The sequence below is a fragment of the Mobula hypostoma genome, chromosome 16 (genome assembly GCF_963921235.1).
Source record: "Mobula hypostoma chromosome 16, sMobHyp1.1, whole genome shotgun sequence".
In the NCBI taxonomy this organism is placed as follows: domain Eukaryota; kingdom Metazoa; phylum Chordata; class Chondrichthyes; order Myliobatiformes; family Myliobatidae; genus Mobula; species Mobula hypostoma.
Genome location: NC_086112.1, coordinates 44053204 through 44076797, shown reverse-complemented (window position 1 = coordinate 44076797; position 23594 = coordinate 44053204). Strand labels below are relative to the sequence as shown.

Here is a 23594-nt window from a genome sequence, read left to right as displayed (position 1 = left end):
CAACATTGGCCACGGCCATGAATTCTGTCAGTTCTTTTGTGTTGTATCTAGTAAGTAACATGGATAACATGTATTTTATTAAAGAAAGTCAATGTTCCACTAGCAGCAATAACTGATGTCACAAAATATCAAAAAAAAAGTACCATATAGTAGTTTCTTAATAGTATAAACACAATCATGTATAATAGTTTTCCTTTAAAAGAATTAACAAACCTTACTAACATTAAACATTTTTTATATTCATGTACATTAGGTTGAATATTTACAGATACAGTCAACTATAAATTAAGTCGATGTACATTTTTTCTTAATATCTGTGACGTCCTCAACTCCTTTCACCCAGAAGTGTCCACTCCTTTCAGCCGGTTCCCGTAATGAAACCAGTAAATGCTGCAGGTCAGGGTGCATTAGTGCAGACAGAAAGTGAGGCTAATGCTTTCTTTACGTTGGTAACATTTCATCGCATTCGGAAAAAAAATAGAAATTAAATAGGTTTCATGTGACAGTTAAAGGAGTTTGAAGTATGATGAAGATAACAGGAAAGGCCCGTGTGAGGATGGAACCAAGGTAAATTGATCGGTGGTGCCGGCTGAAAACCACACAGCGTAGATTTCGTACTAGGCAGAGATGGTGTGCTGGCTGAACAAACAAATCCGTCTTCTGTGAATGTGGTAACTGCAGCCAACTACCAGTAAGTCGATTGCTTCTTGTCAATTGCAATGGAGCAATATACCACTGGTAGCTGATGTCATTAATCAGCAGTCATTTTCGATAACATGCACTTTTAACATTCAACTTTTCTGCTCTGACTATGCAAAACGTTCGAGGGTACACAATTCTGACCAAGGAGCAAGGTCCAAAACGAGTCACGCAAATATCAATGCATGTAAATACCAGATAGAAATTAACTGAGGTCATGGGGTGCATCACTTCACGTCGCACGCGAGTTCCTTTCCACGGAGCCTTCTCCCTGCGCTCGGTCACTGTAGTTCGGTGGGTGGCCTGCAGGGACAGCCTGCCTGGAGGTTGGCGCGGAAGGGAAAGCTCTTCCCCAGACACTGTCCTGCGGGTGCCTGTGCCTACGCCTGTCAGTAGGGGGTTCCGCCGAGTGTGCGCCAACGGAGGGGTGGACGGGACGGGACGTCAGGACCGGAGTTGCAGGTTAGCGCCCGAGCTCGTATCCAGCGGTGCAGCGACCCCAACTACGGGAGGGTGCGGGCGGCTAATTTAAACCGCAGGCCGGTTACTGTGGTGCGGGCGCTAGGCCCGGGCCCTTGATATCCGAGCTATGGACTGCTTCTACTTGGCGCGCCAGCCCGTTTTGTGTCTTTCACTTCTGACGACGCGGATTAATAAGGGTTTTCCCACGTGGCTCAATAAGAGTGCTGAACAGAGCCAAATAAAAACTGTGTCTTTACTTTTGCATGAAGGAGTGGGAGGTTTATCGTTTATGGGTAGTAAGAGGGTCAGGGAAGTTACCCTTGCATCCCGGTGAATGATATCGGCGCAGATGAACAGGGAAATTTGCGATCGTTTGACATCGTAAATGTTTCATTGGTAATGGGTTATCTTTTGGTTGTTTCGATATTTTTAATGCCACATTAGTTTGTGAGAGAGAGGGAAGGCTGTGCTCTGTGTTTAATTATTTGGAAGGGAGGCAGCGGTTAAAGATTTGATGTTGGCTATGGTATGGCAGTTTCCGTTGTCTTTTATTTTTGTTTTCATTATTTGAAAAGGGTACAGTTCTCAAGGCGCCCGGCTGTTGAATGATTGTACCAACTAAATTTCGGGGAAAAAAAGACTGGGGCATCGCAGCTAAAGTCCAATTGTGTCCTCGATCGTTCTCTACATAAACATTTTTTTTCACCAGCACATTATTGCAGTAAAATCGTCCGGATTTAGATTTGTTTTCGCTTTACGTCTGTTAGGGCCACTTGTAATAGTTTCGCAATTTGAGCTGGTCCAGTAGAGAGTGGGGTCGGAGCTGATACATGGGGATCTTTGTGGAGGAATTACTCGTTGGATAATGGAGGCACACAGGCTTGCAGATGCTGAAACTTGGATTGGCACATTGTCTGCTGAAGGAACTCGGTCGAACATCATCTGTGGGATGAAAAGAAGTGTCGACGTTTCCGGTTGAAACCCTGCATCAGACCTACTGAGTTCCTCCAACAGACTGTTTACTCAGTGGATAAATCCACTTTATCGAGTTTATTTGTTTAGATTCAAAGTAAGTAATGGGGTCAGAATACTAGTAGCAATATTGAAGTAAGCTAATTGGATGAATGAGTTTTTTCTACCTCTCATTGATCATAAACCTTCAATACAATTTGAGCAAAGTTCTTGACTACAATTACAGTTGTTCCACATAAAAATCCAGGGACCATAGTCTTAAGATAATTGGGGGAAGGTTTAAGTGAAGATGAGAACATTACTTTGAGCAGAGGGTGGGAGTTCTGGAACCTATTTCCTGATGGATTGGTAAAGACACAAGTCTTATGACATTTGAAAGGTACAAGTATATGTGTGAGAAGAACTGTAATGTGCATGGGTAGTGACTTAATGCTGGAAGGTGGGATTAGGCTAGGTAGTAAGTGTTTTTGAAAATGGAAAAAAACACCTATAAATATTGGAAATCTAAAGTAAAACCAGAAAATACTGAAAACATTCAGCAGGTCAGGCAGTATCTTTGGAGAGAAGCAGTTAACATTTCAGGTAAAAGATCTGTCAAAACAACATCTTTGCAACTGTTTTTGACTGGCATGGACTAGGTGGGCTGAATGGCCTCCTGTGTCATAAATTTTCTATGATTTAATTTCCAACTATTTAAACAAAAAAGTTGATAAGCTGCTGTCATCAATTAGGAAATTCTGTGTTGTCTAAACAACGGCATTGGTTGATAACTTAAAAAGAATCTTCTGGAACAAGGTTACAGTTTGGAAGGAACTAAGATATTTAAGGATGACAGATATAGTTTTGTAGGAGACAAAGTTAATATAGAGAGATACTCTATTGATCTGAAGGGAAATTAGTGTCACAGTAGCATTACAAGTGCACAGACATAAATATTAGAAGAGAAGTAGAAAGAATTAAAAGTTTCCACAAACAGTCTAACGGGGGGGGGGGGTCATCACTCCCCAGCTATAGGTTGACTTATAGAGCCTAATGGCCAAGGGTAAAAACGAACTCATATAGTGCTCTTCAGACAGTGCAACATTTAATATAATCACACCTAATCCATGCCAGTCTCAACTCTTTATTTGTCATTACTCCATACGGAGCTATTGATCTATCAATAGGAACTTTCTATACGTCATTTCAGTCCCCATAAAACATAGGGATTTTTAAGACATTTGGAAGTATCAAGCACAGATAAAATTGAATCTGCACTTAATGTAAATAAATTTATTCTTTTCTGTTGAGCTAGTTGGAATTGCTTTGTGCTGTTGAAGACATTTTTTAGTAGTGCAAGGTTGGAGGATCATTGAACTGGAATGTAGCAGAACTATTTTCAATTTGGTGTTGCATGCTTTTTGACTCAGCCTAGTTATCAATGTATGTGCTAATGTCCTACTTATTTGGTGGACAATGTTATATTTGCGATTCCTATCTGTGTATTACTGGCAGGGTCGTCAGCCCTTTCAATCCGCCCAACATTTAACATGATCACGGCTACTCCATGCCAGCCTCAACTCTTTCTTTGTCCTTACTCCATACCGAGCTATCCCTCGATTTATCAACTATTTATCCAGTTGTACTTTAAATCCTTCTAATGATCCAGCTTCCATCATCCTCTGTGGCAGAGAATTCCAGAGATTCACCATCCTCTCTCAGAAAAATTTCTTTGTCCCTCATTATTAACTGACTGGATCCTTGTTGTGTCCCCTTGTTCAACAGTGGAGAAAACATTCCAAATCTACCCTGTCAACCTCTTTAGGATCTTGTTTGCACTGTTCCCTCTGAGCCGTGGGGGTGTGCTGCTGTGCACAGTAACTGAAATGCTCCCACCTACGTAGGAATTTTCTTCTATATAATGTGCCGCACGGTTTTCAGGCCATGTAAAATTTTCCAGCTTGGAGAAATGCTTGGTCTGGGTGGCTGTAAAAAAAAATAGAGGGAACATGCTTGTTTGTTTAAATAAGGTCATCCTCATTCTTATAAACTATTTAATCTTCTTTGATCTCAGGAATTACCCTGATATATCTCCTTTGTGCTGCCTCCAGGATTACTGTTTTTTGTCTTAAGGAGACCTAAACTGTACATAATATGCCAGGTGAGCCCACAATAACAATTGCAACATAATCTCCCTGTTTGTAAATTCCAATCCTTTTGTAATAAAGAGCAAAGTGCCTTTTGCCTTCATAACATTATGATGGATTTGTTTCCTTTTCTCCTGCCATCCCATGGCTTCCCATGCCATAATGCTTTGACAGTTTGCACGTCCTCAGCCTGACAGGGAGCGAGGGTAAAGGCTGAACCTCCTCCAGAACTAGCCTCTGGATCCCCCTACCTGCCTCTTATGCAGTCACACCCTTGTCCCTTATCATTTGATGATTTAGAGGTTGTTAATCTCAGTGGTGTGACTGCTTCCTGAAGCACCCTGTTAGGTAATTACACCCTTCCGGATGAGTCGAAGTGTTTGGAATTTGGACTCCACCTCAATGATCCGAGCCAAAGCTTCTTGAGTGACAAATGCTTAATTGAAGCTTGTGTCACTACTAGTTATTTGATTAATTGAATTAGTTTATGTTAACCTTTACCACTTTAGGACATGAATGTCCCCTGATTTTAGATTCTTGACAAACTATCCAACAATCACTTACGTTGCTGGAATTAGTTGACTTGCACTGACCAATCAGCAATCTCCTTTTGCTGCTTTTCTTTCTGAAAATCATGCTGTTGGCCTCTGTGAGGATAATGCTGTCTGTGGTTCCCTTCCTTCATTTGGCGACTATGGGCTAATGTGCCATCAGCTGCTGTAGAATGCACTAACAAAATAATGGTGGAAAGGGAATTCCAGGGTTGAGACCCAGTCACAAAGAAGGAACTGTGATATCCTGCCAAGTCAGGTTAATGTGTAACTAGGAGAGGAATCAGCAGGTGCTGTGTCTCTATGCATCTGAAGCCTTGACCTTTTTATAGAGATCACAGGATTGGATGTTACTGTAGGAATTAAGATCTTGGAGTTTCTCACTAGTAAAAGCATAGTTTTGGTAGAGACTTTATTTATGAACTTGAAAATTATTGAATAAAGGTTTTATCCATATTCATATGGCCAGTTTCTTTAGATTGAAATTCCATACATTTTGGTTGTCTGTGAACTAAGCTTTTTGATACTGAGCTTTGCCTATTGGTTAGCTTATCAGTAAACTTGACTCTGCTGCTGAGTCACAACGAACGGAGTGGGTACAAGTGCGCAAGACTCAGATATGCAGTCAAGGCCAATTTTCAAGTATGAGTTTTGAGTTCATATCAACAGATAATTTGCAATGTAGATATATAATAGCCAACCATAATTCTCCCCTCAAAACACACAAATTTTGTTAAACAGAGAATACTGCTGACAGCTCCGTAGTTACGAACTGGTTCTGATGGATTTCCTTCCTTAAGCTGGAGTGCTGTCGCAGGAAAATAGCTTCCTTCGTCATGGACCCCCATCCAGGCCATGCTCTCTTCCCACTGATGCAGTCAGGAAGAAGGTTCAGAAGCAGTTAGTACCCCTCGACCATCAGGCTGTTGAACCAGAGGGATAACTTCACTTGCCCCATCACTATACTGGCCAACTGCACTTGACTCACTTTCAATGACTCTTCATCTCATGTTACCTACTTATTGCTTATTTATTTATTATTATTGTTTCTTTTTTTCCTTATTGTTGCCAAAACCAATTCTCTCATTTATACAGGCTGAGATCAGCTAAGTAGGTACTAATTTCTGATTAGACCTAATATATCATGAGTAAAACAAGCCTGTTCAATAGATAAACACAATGACGATTCACAGAAGTGTTTGCTTGCATTATTATTTACTTTTGATATGTAAATAGGCAGTGGTCTAGTTCATCAGGTTATAGCACACTCCAAAGTATGTGTTGGGCAAATTGTTTTTCAAAGTAGCAGTAATAATATGACAATAACGTTACAGATTTTCATTCATCATTTTCGTGATGTTATTATGATGAAAATAATTGTGTGTAAAATTAGATTAGATTATGAGGACACGCAGTCCTCTTTTATTGTCATCTAGTAATGCATGCATTAAGAAATGATATAATATTCCTCCGGTGTGATATCACAGAAACAGAAGACAGACCATGACTGAAAAACTGACAAAAACCACATAATTATAACATGTAGTTACAACAATGCAAGCAATACTGTAACTTGAAGAACAGCAAAACAGTGTTGTAGTTCAAGGGCTCCATTGGGAATGGTAAAGCACAGAAAAGCTCTCCTGGTTCATAGCTTGTCTGAAGAATGTGTAGTGACTATTTTCTTGAAATTAATTACCTCTAATTTACCAGGAAAGTGGATGAAGGCAAGGCAGTGGATGTTGTCTCCATGGACTTTAGCAAGGCATTTAACAAGGTCCTGCATGGAAGGTTGGTCAAGAAGGTTCAGGTGCTTGGCATTCAAGATGAGATAGTAAAATGGATTAGATATTGGCTTTTGGGACTAGCCTGAGAGTGGTAGTAGAGGGTTGCCTCTTTTACTGGAGGCCTGTGACTAGTGGAGTGCTGCAGGGATTGGTGCTGGCTCCGTTGTTGTTTGTCATCTATATCAATGATCTGAATGATAATGTGGTTAACTGGATCAGCAAATTTGTGGATGACATCAAGGTTGGGGGTCTAGTGGGCATTGAGATAGGCTGTGATGGTTTGCAGTAGGATCCGCATCAGCTGGAAAAATGGACTGAAAAATGGCAGGTGGAATTCAATGCAGACAAGTGCAAGGTGTTGTACTGTGGTTGGACCATCCAGCGTAGGTTATACACAATAAACATAGGGCACTGAGGAGTGCAGTAGAACAAAGAGGTCTGAGAATCCAGGTCCATAATTCATTGAAAGTGGCTAGGGTCATAAAGAAAGCTTTTGGCACATTAGCCTTCATAGATCAAAGTATTGAGTACAGGAGATGGGATGTTATGTTGAAGTTGTATAGGACATAGGTGAGGTCTAATTTGGAGTATTGTGTGCAGTTTTTGTCACTTACCTATAGGAAATGTGTGAATAAGGTTGAAGAAGTACTGAGAAAATTTTCAAGGATGTTGCCAAGTCTGAAGGACCTGGGTTATATAAAAAAAGATTGAATAGATTAGGACTTTATTCCTCGGAACATAAAAGGTTGAGGGTATATTTGATAGTGGTATACAAAATTATGAGAAGTAGAGATAGTGTAAATGCAAGTAGGCTTTTTCCACTAAGGTTGGGTGGGACTACAACCAGAGGTCGTGGGTTAGGTGTGAAAGTTGAAATTTTTAAGGGGAACATGAGAGGGAAACTTCTTCACTCAGAGAGAGTGTGGAACAAACTGCCAGCGCAAGTGGTGCATGCGAGCTCGATTTCAATGTCTAAGAGAAATTTGGATAGGTATATGGATAGTAAGGGTATGGAGGGCTATGGTCCCAGTACAGGTCGATGGGAGTAGGCTGTTTAAATGGTTCTGCATGGACTAGATGGGCCGAAGGGCCTGTTTCTGTGCTGTACTTTTCTATGATTCTCATGTTTTTACTTTCTAATGTAGATTACAGAGAAATTGTGGGCTGATGGATGATAGATTTAGTGCTGTCATTACAATGTTGTTGATAAGTTATCAAGAAGAATGAACTGCCGGACTTGAGAAGTTGCAAATGCAAATCATTCACAGGAACCAAGTGTTCTCTGATGCTTTAAAGAAAAGTGATAAAGTTGAAGTGTTTGCCTGAAGTGTACATTTTCCCTTTTACTTGGGTTAAGGGATAAAAATTATAAGTATTTACACACCCAGTTAATTTAGACATGGCAGATCAACTTCAAAAATGGTATGAAATGATACATTTCAGTAGAAAGAATGAGATGAAACAGAGCAATTTAACCAAAATAGAATACTTTAAAAATGTGCTGAAATAGAAATATGTGGGCTGTATTTAAATTAGTCTGTGAAGATAGCAGGAAAAGCTGAAAAGATTGAGATAACATTGAAGTAAAAACTAGAGAAATAGAAACAAAGACAATCGATAGGACAGAGGAAACTATTTATGGATGACGTTTGGAAGTGTATTTTCATTCAGTGTGTGGTAAATACCCAGAACAGTTTTCTAAAGTTCTAAGAGAATGGAAAAATAGAGAAATTTGAAAACTAGGTAGATATTTATAGAGCCTATATAATTGTGAAACTAAGGCAGATAACTGAAGTTAAAATGCAGATCTGCTATAATTTAAGTGAGCGGTGTGACAAGTTGAAGGAGATGAGTAACTTGGATGTCCCATGTTCCTAGTATATTGCAATAAAGCTCTCATCATTAAAATCTATTATGTTAATTAAATTAAGATGTAGAGCAGAATTAGGGCATTCAACCCATTGAGTCTACTCCACCATTTGATCATGCCTTACTTATTTTCACTCTTAACCCCATTCTCCTACCTTCTCCCCATAGCCTTTGATACCCCTACTAATCAAGAAACTATCATCCTGCACTTTAAGTATGCCCAAATACTTGGCATCCAAGCCATCTGTAGCAATGAATTCAACAGTTTCGCTATCCTCGGGCTAAAGAAATTCCTCCTCATCTCTGTTCTAAATGGACACTCCTGTATTCTGAAACTGTGTCCTCTGGACCTAGACTCTCCCACTATTCTGCACTAGTCTAAGCCTTTCAGTATTTGGTACTTTTCAGTTAGATCTCTCCTGATTCTTCCAAACTCCAGTGAGTACAGGCCCAGAGCCATCAAGTATTATTAAACCTTTCATTCCCGGAATCATTTTTGTGAACGTCTTCTCCTCTGGACCCTCTCCAATGCCAGCACATCCTTTCTTAGATATGGGGCCCAAAACTGCTCACAATATTCCAAGTGTGATCTGACCAATGCCTTATAAAGTCTCAGTAATACATCCTTACTTTTGTATGCTAGTCCTCAAGATGAAAGCTGGCAGTACACTTGCCTTTCTTAACTTTTAGAGAATCCTGCACTAAGTCACTTGCCACCTCTGGTTTTGAATTCGCTCTGTTTAGAAAGTAGTCTACACTTTTATTCCTTCTACTCAATTGCCCTTTCCTACATGTATCCCATCTGTCTCTTTTGCCTATTCTCCTAATTTGTCCAAGTCCTTTTACAGACCTGCTTCCTCAACACTGCCTGGCCTTCCACAAAGCTATCAGTTCCGTGATTTTGGTTTAAGGGAATAATACTTTCAATTTCCCATGTTCCAAGTATAAAGTTCCATCATTATATGTAATATGTAAGACCAGCAAAATTAGGCCTGTTGGCCTAGTGAGTCTTCTCCGCTGTTATGGCTGATTTATTTTCCCCCTCGACCCCATTCTCCTGCCTTCTCCCTCTAACCTTTGCCCTTATTAATCAAGAACCTATCAAATTTTTGATACCTTTTACAAATTACAATCAAATTTATGTGATTTGTAAAAGGTTTGTTTCACAATTGATTTTAGCAGGGAGAGGAAACATTCAAGCAGTCTTTAATTGTGATTGGTCTTTGTTGAGGACTCTTAGGATCATTTCTAAAGGCTTCAAGCATGCAAAGGCTCTGTTGTGATCATTGCTCACTATCAATTAATCTAGAAGCTGCTGCACCAGTTAATGTTACAGAAAACTACTTTTATTTTCTTCCCTCATTTATAGGTTCCTGCACTTAATGAAGTGAAATGGAAGAAAAGCCCATTTTTCCCAAAAGGAACAAGGAGCTGGTCATTGGCAAAGAAGAAACTAATTGGAGGAATACCGTGCACCAAGAAAATAATTTTGCATCTGGAAGCCACTCAAAGCATTTTAACAGAAAGACAGAAAGTCAAAAGCAAAGGGAGAGCAGTGGTCCCAGTGCAAAGAAGCATGTTCAAGTCTTCACAAATAATACAAATACACTCACAGGAGCTGGTTACAGCCCAGGGACTAGGTCCAAAGATAGACGTAAGGAAAAAAATAAGAAGTGGGTATCTGGTGCGGAACAGGGTTCTGTAGTTCAGAAGGAGAGGAAGGAGAAGGTGAATGCTCCTGAGTTGAAAAATAAGTTTCTGCCTAAAGGCATGGAGCACGGTAAAACGGAATGGACCAGGTCTCAAAATAATGGCAGTAAAGTCCGGCACACTCGAAGACAGCTACAGAAGGAATATATAAATAATGAACTATTTGGAAAACAAACAGAAGGTATGTTAAATTTATGGATAATTTTTGTTAAGTCATACAGACCTGATTGTCCTGTTTAAACTGCTCCATTTCGTTTTAAGAGTCACCATTTGGATCGATTCCCTCTTTCATACTATCCCTCAATTGTTAATTTAAGTTAATAATTTCCCATTGAAGAATACTATTGAATAGATTAGTTATTTTAAAAATATTTTCTATCTCCCTTGGTTCCTTTTCCCATAACTTTAAATCTATACTTTCTAGTTATTGATCTTACTACATTTTCCTTAACGGATCCAGATTTTAAGCAGCTATTAATGAGTAGATGATCAGGAGTTTGGCGAGAAAAGCAGGTCTTAAAGGAGAAAAGAAACTTGACAGAGTTATGACCACTAATGATGGAATGGTAAACATCATGTATGATGAAGAGGACAAAATAAGATAGACAGAGAGAGATTGGCCTAGGGGGGTAATGTATTGAAAACATTTGAACAAGGTGACACTTTTATAGGGACAGTGTTATGTTTGTCTATTATATGTACCTCTTTCAGTGTTGTCTTTGAAAAATAATTGTTTTTAACCGTTCAAACCTATAACTACTGATCTGTACTGACTCTTAGTTAAAGAACACATGTATGTATAACTCTCACTTACCTTTATCCCTATAACTCTTATCCCTATCCCTAAAGATATAACACCTTCTGTGACATTTGGATTCCTCCCATTTCTGAGTGTGAGTGTTTCAGTATTCAATCAACTCTCATTGTTGTCCATGTCTTTGAAAATCCATCCACATTTGTACCTCGTGCTTTAAATCATTGCCAAAAACCTATCCAATTCATGAATGGTTGATTTTTCATTTAAGTGCTTTGGCAGTAAGTCTTATTTTGACATGGCTTAAGTGGTCACTGCCAAATTTGAAGCTCAGATTAATAGCAATAGGATTTGTTACTGTATGGCACTTAAGATTACTGCACTACAAATCTTGCACCATATTTTTTTTTAATGTTTCCCTTGCCCAAAGTTCTGTTGCCCATTCCATTTGATTAGATTATCTAACTGGAATTCTGCCCACAACTTCCTGGTAGTTTAGAGCGGCAACATGTTCTGCTTGCTGTCTGGTGATAGGCCTATCGAACACCTGGCTGAAATATACTGATGATGTAGCTTTCGTTGTTTCAAAAGCAGTTGACTTGGAAAGGTTTCATGGATAACTTTATTTTGAGTCCAGCCCCCACTCTAAAAAGGGGAGAGATGAGAAATATCACATTGGTTTACATTTCAGTTATCTAGAAGAAAATGGCAATTTGAAAAATGCTTTAAGAATTTAAAAAAAAATCCATTATTTTCTTTCGAGTGAACAACTTTTTTGGCAACGTTAACCAAATTCATTTCCCTGACACTTCTCACCCAGGAGAACGGGAGTGAGTCAGAGACTTGGCAGAGGCAGAGCTCTCACTTGGATAGAGGCTTCTTGCCACTTAGTGGTCCAGTTGTGGTGAGAAATCTTCACAATTCAGGATCTTGGAATGTTAGGAACTTCGTCCCAATGGAAAAGCTTGTAGGTTCCAGCTCCAAGCGTTGCATAGAAGCTATTAAAATGTGGTCAACTTGTCAACAAGCAAGCACTTCCCCATGTCTGGTGGCCATCTCCATCTTGCTGTACCGTAGCTCCCAGCAGCAAGTACAGACCTTAATCATTGAGTCACAATAGCATATTTTCAAACTGAACTTGTTAACTACTACATTAATGACAGATTTGGAACCCACCGTCACCCGTGCAACATGTTGATCAACCTTGTGTAGTGCTTTGAAAGATCCAAAGGTAGATAAGTCACCTGGGCAAGATGAATTGCACCCTAGGGTTCAGAATGAGGTAGTTGGAGAGATTGTGGAGGCATTAGTAGTGACCTTTCAAGAATCATTAGATCTGGATTGGTTCCAATGAACTGGAAAATAGCAAAGGTCACTGCATTCTTTAAGCAGGGAGGGAGGCAAAAGAAAGGAAATTATAGGCCAGTTAGCCTGACTTCAGTGGTTGGTAAGAATCCATTAAGGATGATGTTTCAGGGTACCTGGAAGTGCATGTTAAAATGGACCAAAATCAGCATGGCTTCTTGATGGGTGAAATCTTGGCAGAAATCTGTTGGAATTCTTTGAGGAAATACCAGGCAGGATGGACAAAGTAGAGCCAGTGGGTGTTGTTTACTTGGAGTTTTCAGAAGGCTTTTGACCAAGTGCCACACATGAGGCTGCTGAACAGGATAAAACCCCATGGTATTGCAGGAAAGATAATGGCATAGACAGAAGATTTATTGACTGGCAGAATCTAAAGAATGGGAATAAACCAGTCTTTTTCTGGTTGGTTGTCGGTGAATAATGGTGTTCTGAACGGGTCAGTTTTGGGTCCTCTACTTTTCATGTTATATGTCAGTGCTCTCGATGATGGAATTGGCTTTCTGGCCAAGTTTGCAGGTGATACAAAGGTAGGTGGAGAGGCAGGTAGTATTGAGGAAGCAGGAAGTGTGGAGAAAAGCTTGGATAGATTAGGAGAATAGGAAAAGGAATAGCGGATAGAATACAGCATAGGGAATTCTGGTCTTGCACTTTGTTAGAAGGAATAAAGACAAAGATATTTTCTAGATGAGGAGAAAATCCAGAAATTGGAGATGCAAAGGTACTATCTCAGAGTCCTGGTGAAGTATTCCCTAAAGGTTAACTTGCAGGTTGAGTCAGTAGTAAGGAAGATAAATGCAATATTACCATTTGTTTTGAGAGGACTAGAATATAAAAGCAATGATGTAAAGCTGAGGCTTTATAAGACATTATCGACCACATATGGAGTATTGTGAGTGGTTTTAGACCCCATATCTAAAGAAGAATATGCTGACATTGGAGAAGGTCCATAGGGGATTTACTGGAATGACGCCAGGAATGAAAGGCTTAATGTATGAGAATTGTCTATTGGCTCGGAGCCTATATTTTCTGGTGTCTAGAAGAATGAGGGGGAATCTTGTTAGAACTCACCACATATTGAAAGGACTGGTTAGAGTGGACATGTAGAGAATGTTTCCAATAGTGGGAGAGTTTTGGAACTGAAGGCACTGCCTAAGAGTAAAAGTATTTCCCTTTAGGACAGAGATGAGGAATTTCTTTAGTCAGGGATGATTAGTCAATGATAATCTCTGGAAATCGTCATTGCCACAGAAAGCTTTGGAGGCAAGTCATTGAGTACAGGTGTCCCCCGCTTTCCGAACGTTCTCTTTATGACACTTTGCTTTTACGAAAGAGCTACATTAGTGCCTGTTTTCGTTAGCCGAAAGAGGATTTTCGCTTTTACGAAAAAAGGCGCTCGCTTTAAACTTGTGTTTACCATGAGAAAGACTACCATGACCATGAAGCCTTGCGTGGGCTGGTGTGCGCGCATGCGTGACATGCGAATGCGTGACGTGTGCATGCGTGACGTGTGGGTACGTGCGAATGCGTGACGTGCACATGCGTGTACGTGCCGATTTTTTTTTTCAACAAATCGATTTTGGCTTGCACTTCCCGATTCTGTTAAGTGAAACTACACTGTACATACATTATTTCTACTTTATATAGGCTGTGTATTTATCATATCATTCCTGCTTTTACTATATGTTAGTGTTATTTTAGGTTTTATGTGCTATTTGCTATGATTTGGTAGGTTATTTTTTGGGTCTGGGAACACTCAAAAAGATTTCCCATATAAATTAATGGTAATTGCTTCTTCGCTTTATGCCATTTTGGCTTACGAACGATTTCATAGGAACGCTCTACATTCAAATAACAGGGGAAACCTGTATATTTAAAGCAGTGGTTGCTAGGTTTTGATTAGCAAGGATGTCTAAGGTTATAGGGAGAAGGCAGGAGAATGGGGTTAAGAGGGAAAGTAGTTGCCAGGGCAGACTTGTTAGGCCGAATGGCCTAATTTTGCTTCTACATCTTGTGGTCTATATTAACCATATAACAATTACAGCATGGAAACAGGCCATCTCGGCCCTTCTAGTCCGTGCCGAACTCTTACCCTATCCTATTCCCACTGACCTGCACTCAGCCCATAACCCTCCATTCCGTTCCTGTCCATGTATCTATCCAATTTAACTTTAAACGACAACATAGAACCTGCCTCAACCACTTCTGCTGGAAGCTCATTCCACACAGCTACCACTCTCTGAGTAAAGAAGTTCCCTTTCATGTTACCCCTGAACTTTTGTCCTCTAATTCTCAACTCATGCCCTCTTGTTTGAATCTTCCCCACTCTCAATGGAACAAGTCTAACCACGTCAACTCCATCAATCCCCCTCATAATTTTAAACACCTCTGTCAAGTCTCCCCTCAACATTCTACGGTCCAAAGAATAAAGACCTAATTTGTTCAACCTTTCTTTGTAACTTCGGAGATGAAACCCAGGCAACATTTTAGTAAACCTCCTCTGTACTCTCTCAATTTTATTGACATCTTTCCTATAATTCGGTGACCAGAACTGTACACAATACTCCAAATTTGGCCTTACCAATGCCTTATACAAATTCAACATTACATCCCAACTCCTATACTCAATGCTCTGATTAATAAAGGCCAGCAAACCAAAAGCTTTCTTCACCACCCTATCCACATGAGATTCCATCTTCAGGGAACTATGCACCATTATTCCTAGATCCCTCTGTTCTAAAGCATTCTTTAATGCCCTACCATTTATCATGTATGTCCTATTTTGATTAGTTCTACCAAAATGTAGCACCTCACATTTTTCAGCCTTAAACTCCATCTACCATCTTTCAGCCCACTCTTCTAACTGTCCTAAATCTCTCTGCAAGTTTTGAAAACCTACCTCATCATCCACAACACCACCTATCTTAGTATCATCTGCATACTTACTAATCCAATTTACCACCCCATCATCTAGATCATTAATATATATTACAAAAAACATTGGACCCAGTACAGATCCTTGAGGCACACCGCTACACACCGTCCTCCAATCTGACACACAGTTATCCACCACTACTCTCTGGCGTCTCCCATCTAGCCACTGCTGAATCCATTTTACTACTTCAATACTAATGCCTAACGATTGAACCTTCCTAACTAACCTTCCGTGTGGAACCTTCTCAAAGGCCTTACTGAAGTCCATATAGACAACATCCACCATTTTACCCTCGTCAACTTTCTTAGTAACCTCATCAAAAAATTCAATAAGATTTGTCAAACATGACCTTCCACGCACAAATCCATGTTGACTGTTCCTAATCAGACCCTGTCTATCCAGAAAATTATATATAGCATCTCTAAGAATACTTTCCATCAATTTACCCACCACTGACGTCAAACTCACAGGCCGATAATTGTTACTCTTAGAACCCTTTTTAAACAATGGAACCACATGAGCACTATGCCAATCCTCCGGCACTATTCTCATTTCTAATGACATTTGAAATATTTCTGTCAAAGCCCCTGTTATTTCTACACTAGCTTCCCTCAAAGTCCTAGGGAATATCTTGTCCGGACCCGGAGACTTATCCACTTTAATATTCCTTAAAAGTGTCAGTACTTCCTCTTCTTTAATTCTCATACTTTCTATAACTACCCTTCTTGTTTCCTTTACCTTACACAATTCAATATCCTTCTCCTTAGTGAATACCGAAGAAAAGAAATTGTTCAAAATCTCCCCCATCTCTTTTGGCTCCGCACATAGCTGTCCACTCTGATTCTCCAAGGGACCAATTTTATCCCTCACTATCCTTTTGCCACTAACATAACTGTAGAAACCCTTTGGATTTATTTTCACCTTACTTGCCAAAGCAGCCTCGTATCTTCTTATTATTTTATTATTAAATATTAAATATTATTAAATATTAATATTATAAATTCTAATTATTTATAACCATGTAAGCTACCCCAGTGCAATGAGAATGTTTAAAGTCTATATTTTATTTGAAGGCCAAAAGAAATTAAAGAGAATGAAAAGAAATGAACAAATGCAAAACTCTAAATCATCAGTTATCGATGAATCCAAATTAACAAAAGAAGCTCAACTACATCTGGCCGAAGAAAGGCTCAAAGAAGATTTGATCTTCAGGTTCGAAAAGGTACAATGGTGGCTATTTTTGTAGATTGCATGATGGAACTAATATACTTAAAATATTGGAATTTTGGTTAAACAAAGATTTTGTTTTAATTAGTGATATATGTATGTATAAGAAGTATATAGTTTCAAGCCAGGTGGAACAGTGCAATTCTGTATGCCTTCTCATCTACACCCCAACCCAAAAAAGACTTTTTTTATTCCTATGATCTGTTTTCTGTTCATTAGCCATTTCTCAAATCACATCAGGATGTTGCTCCCAATTCCATATGCTCAAGTTCTGTTCAATAAATTCTTGTGTGCTTCTTCATTGATGGCATACTTGTCTAAATACATTACATCAACTATTAATGTGATAATTATAGCCTCAAAGAACACTCATTTCAGATTTGTCAAATATGATTTGTTCTCTTATATCTATGTTGGTTCTCCCCAATTCTATTAGTATTTTCCAATTACTTTGTTACCACTAACATAATTGATTCTAGCATTTTCCCTACCACTCTTGTCTTACTGATATATAGCACCCTATACTTTTTCTCTGCCTTTTAAATGGTGGCATTCAATATGCTGCATTCCACTTTGGGAACTGTTGTAGAATCTATGGAACTTTGGAAGATGACTGCCGGAGCCTCAGCTATCTCTGTAGCTATCTCTTTGAAAATTTTCCAGCACAGCTCATTAGTCCCAGGGACTTGTGAATATCTGTACATTAAGTATATTAAGCTTGCCCCTCCAGAACTGGTCACAGTTGAAATTCTTTGCAGTCCCAGTTTGATACATACTGCTGTATCTTTTGGTATTTCTAAGTCTTTTTGTTTTCCAGCGGGTCCGAAGTTGTCCAAATGCAAAGTATGAATGCAAACTTTGTAGTGCGTTGATTGACTCTGTGTCCTCTGCCTATAAACACATTAAGGAGAAAAGACACAAGAAGTGCCTCAAGGTGAGCCCGTGCTGGTTTATATTTCGTTGGTTGCCTGTTCAGATATCTACTGCATACAAGTGGAAGTGGGAGTGAGTTAGAAAACTGTTTTATGAATCATAACTATAGAATTATTGCTAAAATATTTTCAAGGAAAACACATCAGCAATGTAGGAAAGGAAAGGTACGTTGCATCCGGAGTTTCTCCGGTTAATGGACAATTTCCCTCCACGCCTCTCTGACGTAGTGGGGAACTACGTACGAAGCAAGTTACAGCAGTAGTTTGCCATTGCCTTCTGCTGGGTGAGTTTCCAAAGAGATCACCAGCTCGTAACCCAGCACGGATGGAAAGTGTGCAGGGGAGCCGGCTGGATTCGAACTCGGGATCTTTCGTCCCGAAGTCCTTATTGTGATAAAATTAACCATAATACACATAATAGACCATTAGACATGGAGCAGAATTAGACCGTTTGGCCCATCAAGTCAATCTGCCATTTCATCATGGCTGGTCAATCTTCCATTCTCCCGCCTTTTTCCCCATAGCCTTTCATGCCCTCCCTAATCAAGAACCTGTCAATCTACGCTTTAAATGCGCCCAGTAACCTGGCCTCCACAGCTGCCTGTGGCAGTGAATCCTACAGATTCATCACCCTCTGTCTAAAGAAATTCCTGCTTATGTTTGTTCTAAACGGACACCCCTCTATTTTGTGGTTGTGCTGTCTGGTCCTAGACTTCCCCACTAAAGGAAGCATCCTCTTCACATCCACTCTACCTATGATAATACCTAATGGTTACTATAGAGTAAAGGAAAATAACTTTTTGTTACTGGTGGATTATGTGTGGAGGCAATAAGAATTATGGGAGGTACAAGATGACATCTTTAAACTGGATTATAGCAGCATAAGTAAGACTGTTCGATAATTTCAGTTTCAATATACCCATTGAATACTGCTATTACATAATTGAAATCTTTAAAGTGGGTCTTTAGTGGACATTAACCACTAATATGCCTGTAAATTCCCTCGCAGTAAAAACTAGCAAGGGAGGGAGAAAAAGGATCACAAGAAAAGGGAATTTGGTACTGATGTGTATGCTTATGCTTTAGATGAAGGTATGGGATACAAAAGTAAGCAAGTCATGCTGGATATCTTCCACAAGTGATTTGCCTCCTGATAGCGTCAACAAAGCAAGATTATAATGGACTGTTCACCATTTGCCTGGAAGAGTGTGGCTTTGAAAAGATTTCAGAAGCTTGATTGGCATGAAATTTGCTATTTTACATGTTACTGTGCCACTGCTGATAAACCGTCACTGTGGCATACCATATACAAAATACATTTCAGTTACTTACCTTAGCTACATTGACAACATCTCTCACGTTTCGACCTTTACCACTATAAAGGACAAGGGCAACATGTACATGGGAATACTAAAACCTGCAGGTTCTCCTCCAATTTGCACACTTTGTTGACATGGGACTGCATTGTTCCTTCATTGTGTTTTCTGGAACTTGCTACCTCCTTGGCAATATTATAGGAGCACTTTAACCAGGAGAATTGGAGCTGTTCAAGAAGGTGGCTCACTGCCATCTTCCCAAAGAGAACTAGGGGTAGACAATAAATGCTGTTTTTACCAGAAAGCCTAACAGCCTGAAAAAAAATGATAAATAAAAAGAAAACTAGCTCAATATAATGAAATTATTGGAAATTAAAAGTTTATTTAAAATATGAATCATTTTAAGAAGTCATTCTGAAAGGTTCTTGAATAAAGAGAAAGTAATACGGCATTTGGAACAATTAAAATTTTGTAAGTTAATTTGGAGTTTTTGCTGTTAGGATTTTGAAGAAAAAAATATGCTCGCTTCTATTCCACGTCCAAGTCCCTCACAAATCAAAGCAATTGAAGCTGCCATTGACGAGGTTGTTCAGACGAATGGTCTAACTGAAGATGATGTGAAAAAGAGACATGAAATTACAAGAAAAATGGAAAATGTTCTGCGGCACTTATTGCCAGGTACAGTATTTTTCTAATGTAACGCAATGTTTTGATGCATGGGGCTTTTGTTAAATAGGAAAGAGAAATTGTTGATCAGATGATCTGACGTTAGCAGAAGGGAAATTGCTGGAATATTTGTTAAGGAATTGGTATCAGGGCACTTGGTAAATAATTTGGAAAAGAAAAATCATGTCTGAGAAGTCTTAGTTTTTTGTGTTTGTAGCCAACGAAGCATATAATGCTGACATGATGTAGAGTATCTGAACTTTCAAAATGCTTTTAAGGTGCCACTTAGCAAAATTATAAAGCATGTTACTTGGGGCAATGTAGCGAAGTTGAAGATTGGTGATTGGTCAGCCGACATTGAGTCAATGATTGAGAGGTTGTGACCAGCGAGATCACAGCGATTGGTACTAGGGCCTCAATGTATCAATGAATATGGATGGCAAGGCCAGGTTTAATTTATCCAAGTTCATTGATTTACTAACATAATGATATGAAGTGTGTTTTGTAAGGAGGATATAGAAAGGTTTCTTGAGATAAGCTCAGTGATTGGGTGACGACATGGAATATAATGTAGAAAGATAGTCATCCATTTTGGTAGAAAGAATAGAAAGGTAGTGTAAGGTTTGTTTGTACACGAATTACTAAATACTATATATAGTTGGCCATTTGGAAGCATAGTCACTGAATATATTCAATAAAGAGTTCAGTACATCTTTACATATTAGTGGATTCAAAGGATATGAGATTATTGAACGAGAGTAGCCCATGTTCTCAGTGAATGTGAAAAGGGCACAGGTTGCCTAATTTCAGTTCTACATTTTTTTTTCAGGCTTACTATAAAATCCTTTTCTATACAAATATACCATAATACTGATTCTATTTCACATTGTAATAGTACTTTAAATAAACATTTGTATGATATTTATATATTGGTATTTCTTTTTTTTTAAATCATCCAGACTGCTCACTGAGACTCTATGGCTCTTCTTGCACAGGATTTGGCTTTAGAGATTCTGACCTTAACATTGATATTCAATTTCCAGCTCATGTAAGTTATTATAGATTGGGGGGAAAAAAAACCTTTGTACTATATATACAATCAGGTTTTAAATAAACTGTTATAGTTGGGACAATATAACAGATTAGAAGCATTCCTTAGTATTTAACCATCTGAATCTTAAATTCTTTCTTCATTTGCAAAATATGCACACCTTTTCAGATCTGCACTTCACCTGATATATTTTGTGAATTCCTGTTTCTGTAAGGCAGGCTTGCCTTCTCACCAAAACATGGGCTTCTGATCTCAGTTACAGATTCTAACAACACATACAGTGGTGCTAGAAAGTTTGTGAACCCTGTAGAATTTTCTCTATTTCTGCATAAATATTAACAAAGTTTAATCAAATCTTCATGTAAGTCCTAATTAAACCAGATAAAGAAAAAAATAAATAACACAAAAACATTATACTTGTTCATTTATTCATTGAGAAAAATGATCCAATATTACATATATTTGTTGGAAAATGTGAACTTCTGGAGTAATGCCTTCTACAAAAGCTATTTGGAGTCAGGTGTTTCAATCAATGAGATGAGATTTGAGGTGTGTGTTGTAGAGGTGCCCTGCCCTATAAAAAAGACACTCAAAGTCAGGTTACTCAAAGCGCCTACTCTTCACAAGAAAGATCTGTTTATGTGCACCATGCCTAGATCAAAACAACTTTCAGAAGACCTTGGAGGAAAAATTGTAGAGTTGCATGAAGCTGGAAAAGGCTACCAAAGTATTTCTAAAGATCTGAGTGTTCATCAGTCCACAGTAAGAGAAATTGCCTACAAATGGAGGAAACTCGGTACTGTTGCTACTCTCCCTAGGAGTGGGCATCTGCAAAGATCACACCAAGAACACAATGTGCAATGCTGAAGGGGGTGAAAAAGAACCCAAAGGTAACAGCAAAAGACCTGCAGAAATCTCTAGAACTTGCTAAGGTCTCTGTTCATGTGTCCACTATAAGAAAAACACTGAAAAAGAATGGTGCTCATGGAAGGACACCACAGAGGAAACCACTGCTATCCAAAAAAAACCATTTCCTGCATGTCTCAAGTTAGCAAAAGACCACGTGGATGTTGTACAACATTTCTGGGACAACATTCTGTGGACAGATGAGATAAAAGTTGAACTTTTTGGCAGAAATGCACATTGCTATGTTTGGAGGAAAAAGGGCACTGCCCACCAACACCAAAACCTCATCTCAAATGTGAAGCATGGTGGAAGGGACATCATGGATTGGGACTGCTTTGCTGCCTCGGGGCCTGGACAGCTTGCAGTCATTGAGGGAACAATGAATTCAAAATTGTATCAAGTCCTTTTATAGGAGAATGTCCGGGTAGCAGTCCATCACCTGAAGCTTAATGGAAGTTGGATAATGTAACAAGACAATGATCTGAAAGACAAGAATAAATCAAGAGCACAGAATGGTTTATAAAGAAGAAAAGTTGTGTTTTGGAATGGCCGAGTCAAAGTCCTTACGTTAGTTCTACAGAAATGTTGTGGAAGGACCTGAAGCAAGCAGTTCGTGCAAGGAAACCCACCAACATCTCAGAGTTGAAGCAGTTTTGGAAGGAGGAATGGCCTAAAGTTTCTCCAAGCCGAGGTACAGGACTGATCAATGGTTACCGGAAACGTTTGGTTGAAGTTATTGCTGTACAAGGGGGTCACATGAGTATTGAAAGCAAAGATTCACATACATTTTCCAACAAATACATGTAATATTGGAACATTTTTCTTACTAAAGAAATGAACAAGTACAATGTTTTTGTGGTATTTATTTAATTGGGTTCTCTTTACCTAGTTTTAGGACTTGCATGAAGATCTGATCACATCTTAAGTCGTATTTAAGCAGAAATAGAGAAGATTCTACAGGGTTCACCAACTTTCTAGCACCACTATATGTTTAATAGTTAGCAGGCATTGTTTGTTTTTCCAAAGTTGAGTTTATTGGAATATGCACAAGTGCAACAAAAGACTTCGTTGTTGCAGCTGTATTAGCCTTGTATCAGACATTTTACATTCACTCACCTGCTCCACACACCTATTCATAATCTATAGCTTATTTAATCTCCCTTAAAAACAGTTCTGCCAGGATTCAAACTGGTTCACATAACTAAATTAGCCTATATATCAACAAAAACTGTGATAATCTGCAATTTTGGAATAACTTTTTAAAAAATGAATAGTTTTGGTTAAATCCTGTTAAGTTCACAAAAAATGAAGACATTTAATACGTAGTTATAACTGCGTAGGACTGGTATATTGCAAACTCATAGAAGTTATAGTTGCAGACAGCCAGATGTTTTTAAAAATTGGAGTAATAGCACAATTTTTAAATAATATAAACAAACAAGAAAGTAGCTTTTGTTTGAAAACACTATAAATGAATTTGTTTCACAAGTTAGATTTTTTTTGTTCCTCAGATGAATCAACCAGATGTGCTGGTGCAAGTTCAGGAAAGCCTCAGGAATAGCAGTAAGTTTTTCAAATTATGTGGGATTCAGTTTTTCATGCATAATTAGCCTGTACTGTCTTTAAGGCCCTCCTTATTCTAGACGTTGCCTTATGTATACAAGAATGTAACTACAATTATGCAGTCAGTTTGCATCTCAAGTTTTGAAATGATTTTACTCACGTTTTGCCTCAATTAAAGCAGACAGATATTATAATATACCTTGCCCTCTTAAGAGTTTGGCATGGACAGTATAGTGTACAATACAGGTGACACAGTGAACAGGGCTGCTACTTTTCAGCACTAGTGATCCAAGTTCAATCTTGACCTATGGTATTATGTGTAAGAAGTTTGTCCTTGTGAATTTGCAGGTTGATAGATTAACAAGTCACTAATTGCCCCTATTGTGTGGATGAATGGGTGGGATCCACAAAAGTAATGAGAATATGGGGAGAATAAAATGGGCGAGTGTCGGATAGTCAGTGTACACTTGGTGGGCCAAAGAGCCACCTGCTTGTTTGATGCATCTCTCATGATTCAAAAAGACCATGTAGGGATATAAATTTTCTTTGAAACTGATAGCAGATTAAAAAGCAATCATATTTCAAAATACTTTTCAGCCTAGGGTCTTCTAGGTCAAGTTTCATATGTAACGAACAGACCTATATTTACAATAATAATATTAATCATTAGTTGTCCTGCAAATCAAAATGGGGCCTCAGAATTTTA

General features: G+C 38.8%; 1 protein-coding gene across 1 annotated transcript in view; it reads left to right on the top strand.

Moving 5' to 3' along the window:
* The first annotated feature begins 1016 nt into the window (after nucleotides 1-1016).
* LOC134357360 (terminal uridylyltransferase 7-like) overlaps nucleotides 1017-23594 on the top strand; it is a 70123-nt gene continuing 47545 nt past the window's right edge. The window contains exons 1-7 of the mRNA XM_063068832.1: nucleotides 1017-1161; nucleotides 9836-10357; nucleotides 16301-16449; nucleotides 17272-17388; nucleotides 19203-19380; nucleotides 20328-20416; nucleotides 22837-22888. Of these exons, the coding sequence (XP_062924902.1) occupies nucleotides 9859-10357; nucleotides 16301-16449; nucleotides 17272-17388; nucleotides 19203-19380; nucleotides 20328-20416; nucleotides 22837-22888 (1084 nt within the window). The 5' untranslated portion in view covers nucleotides 1017-1161; nucleotides 9836-9858. The remainder of the gene's footprint in view (nucleotides 1162-9835; nucleotides 10358-16300; nucleotides 16450-17271; nucleotides 17389-19202; nucleotides 19381-20327; nucleotides 20417-22836; nucleotides 22889-23594) is intronic.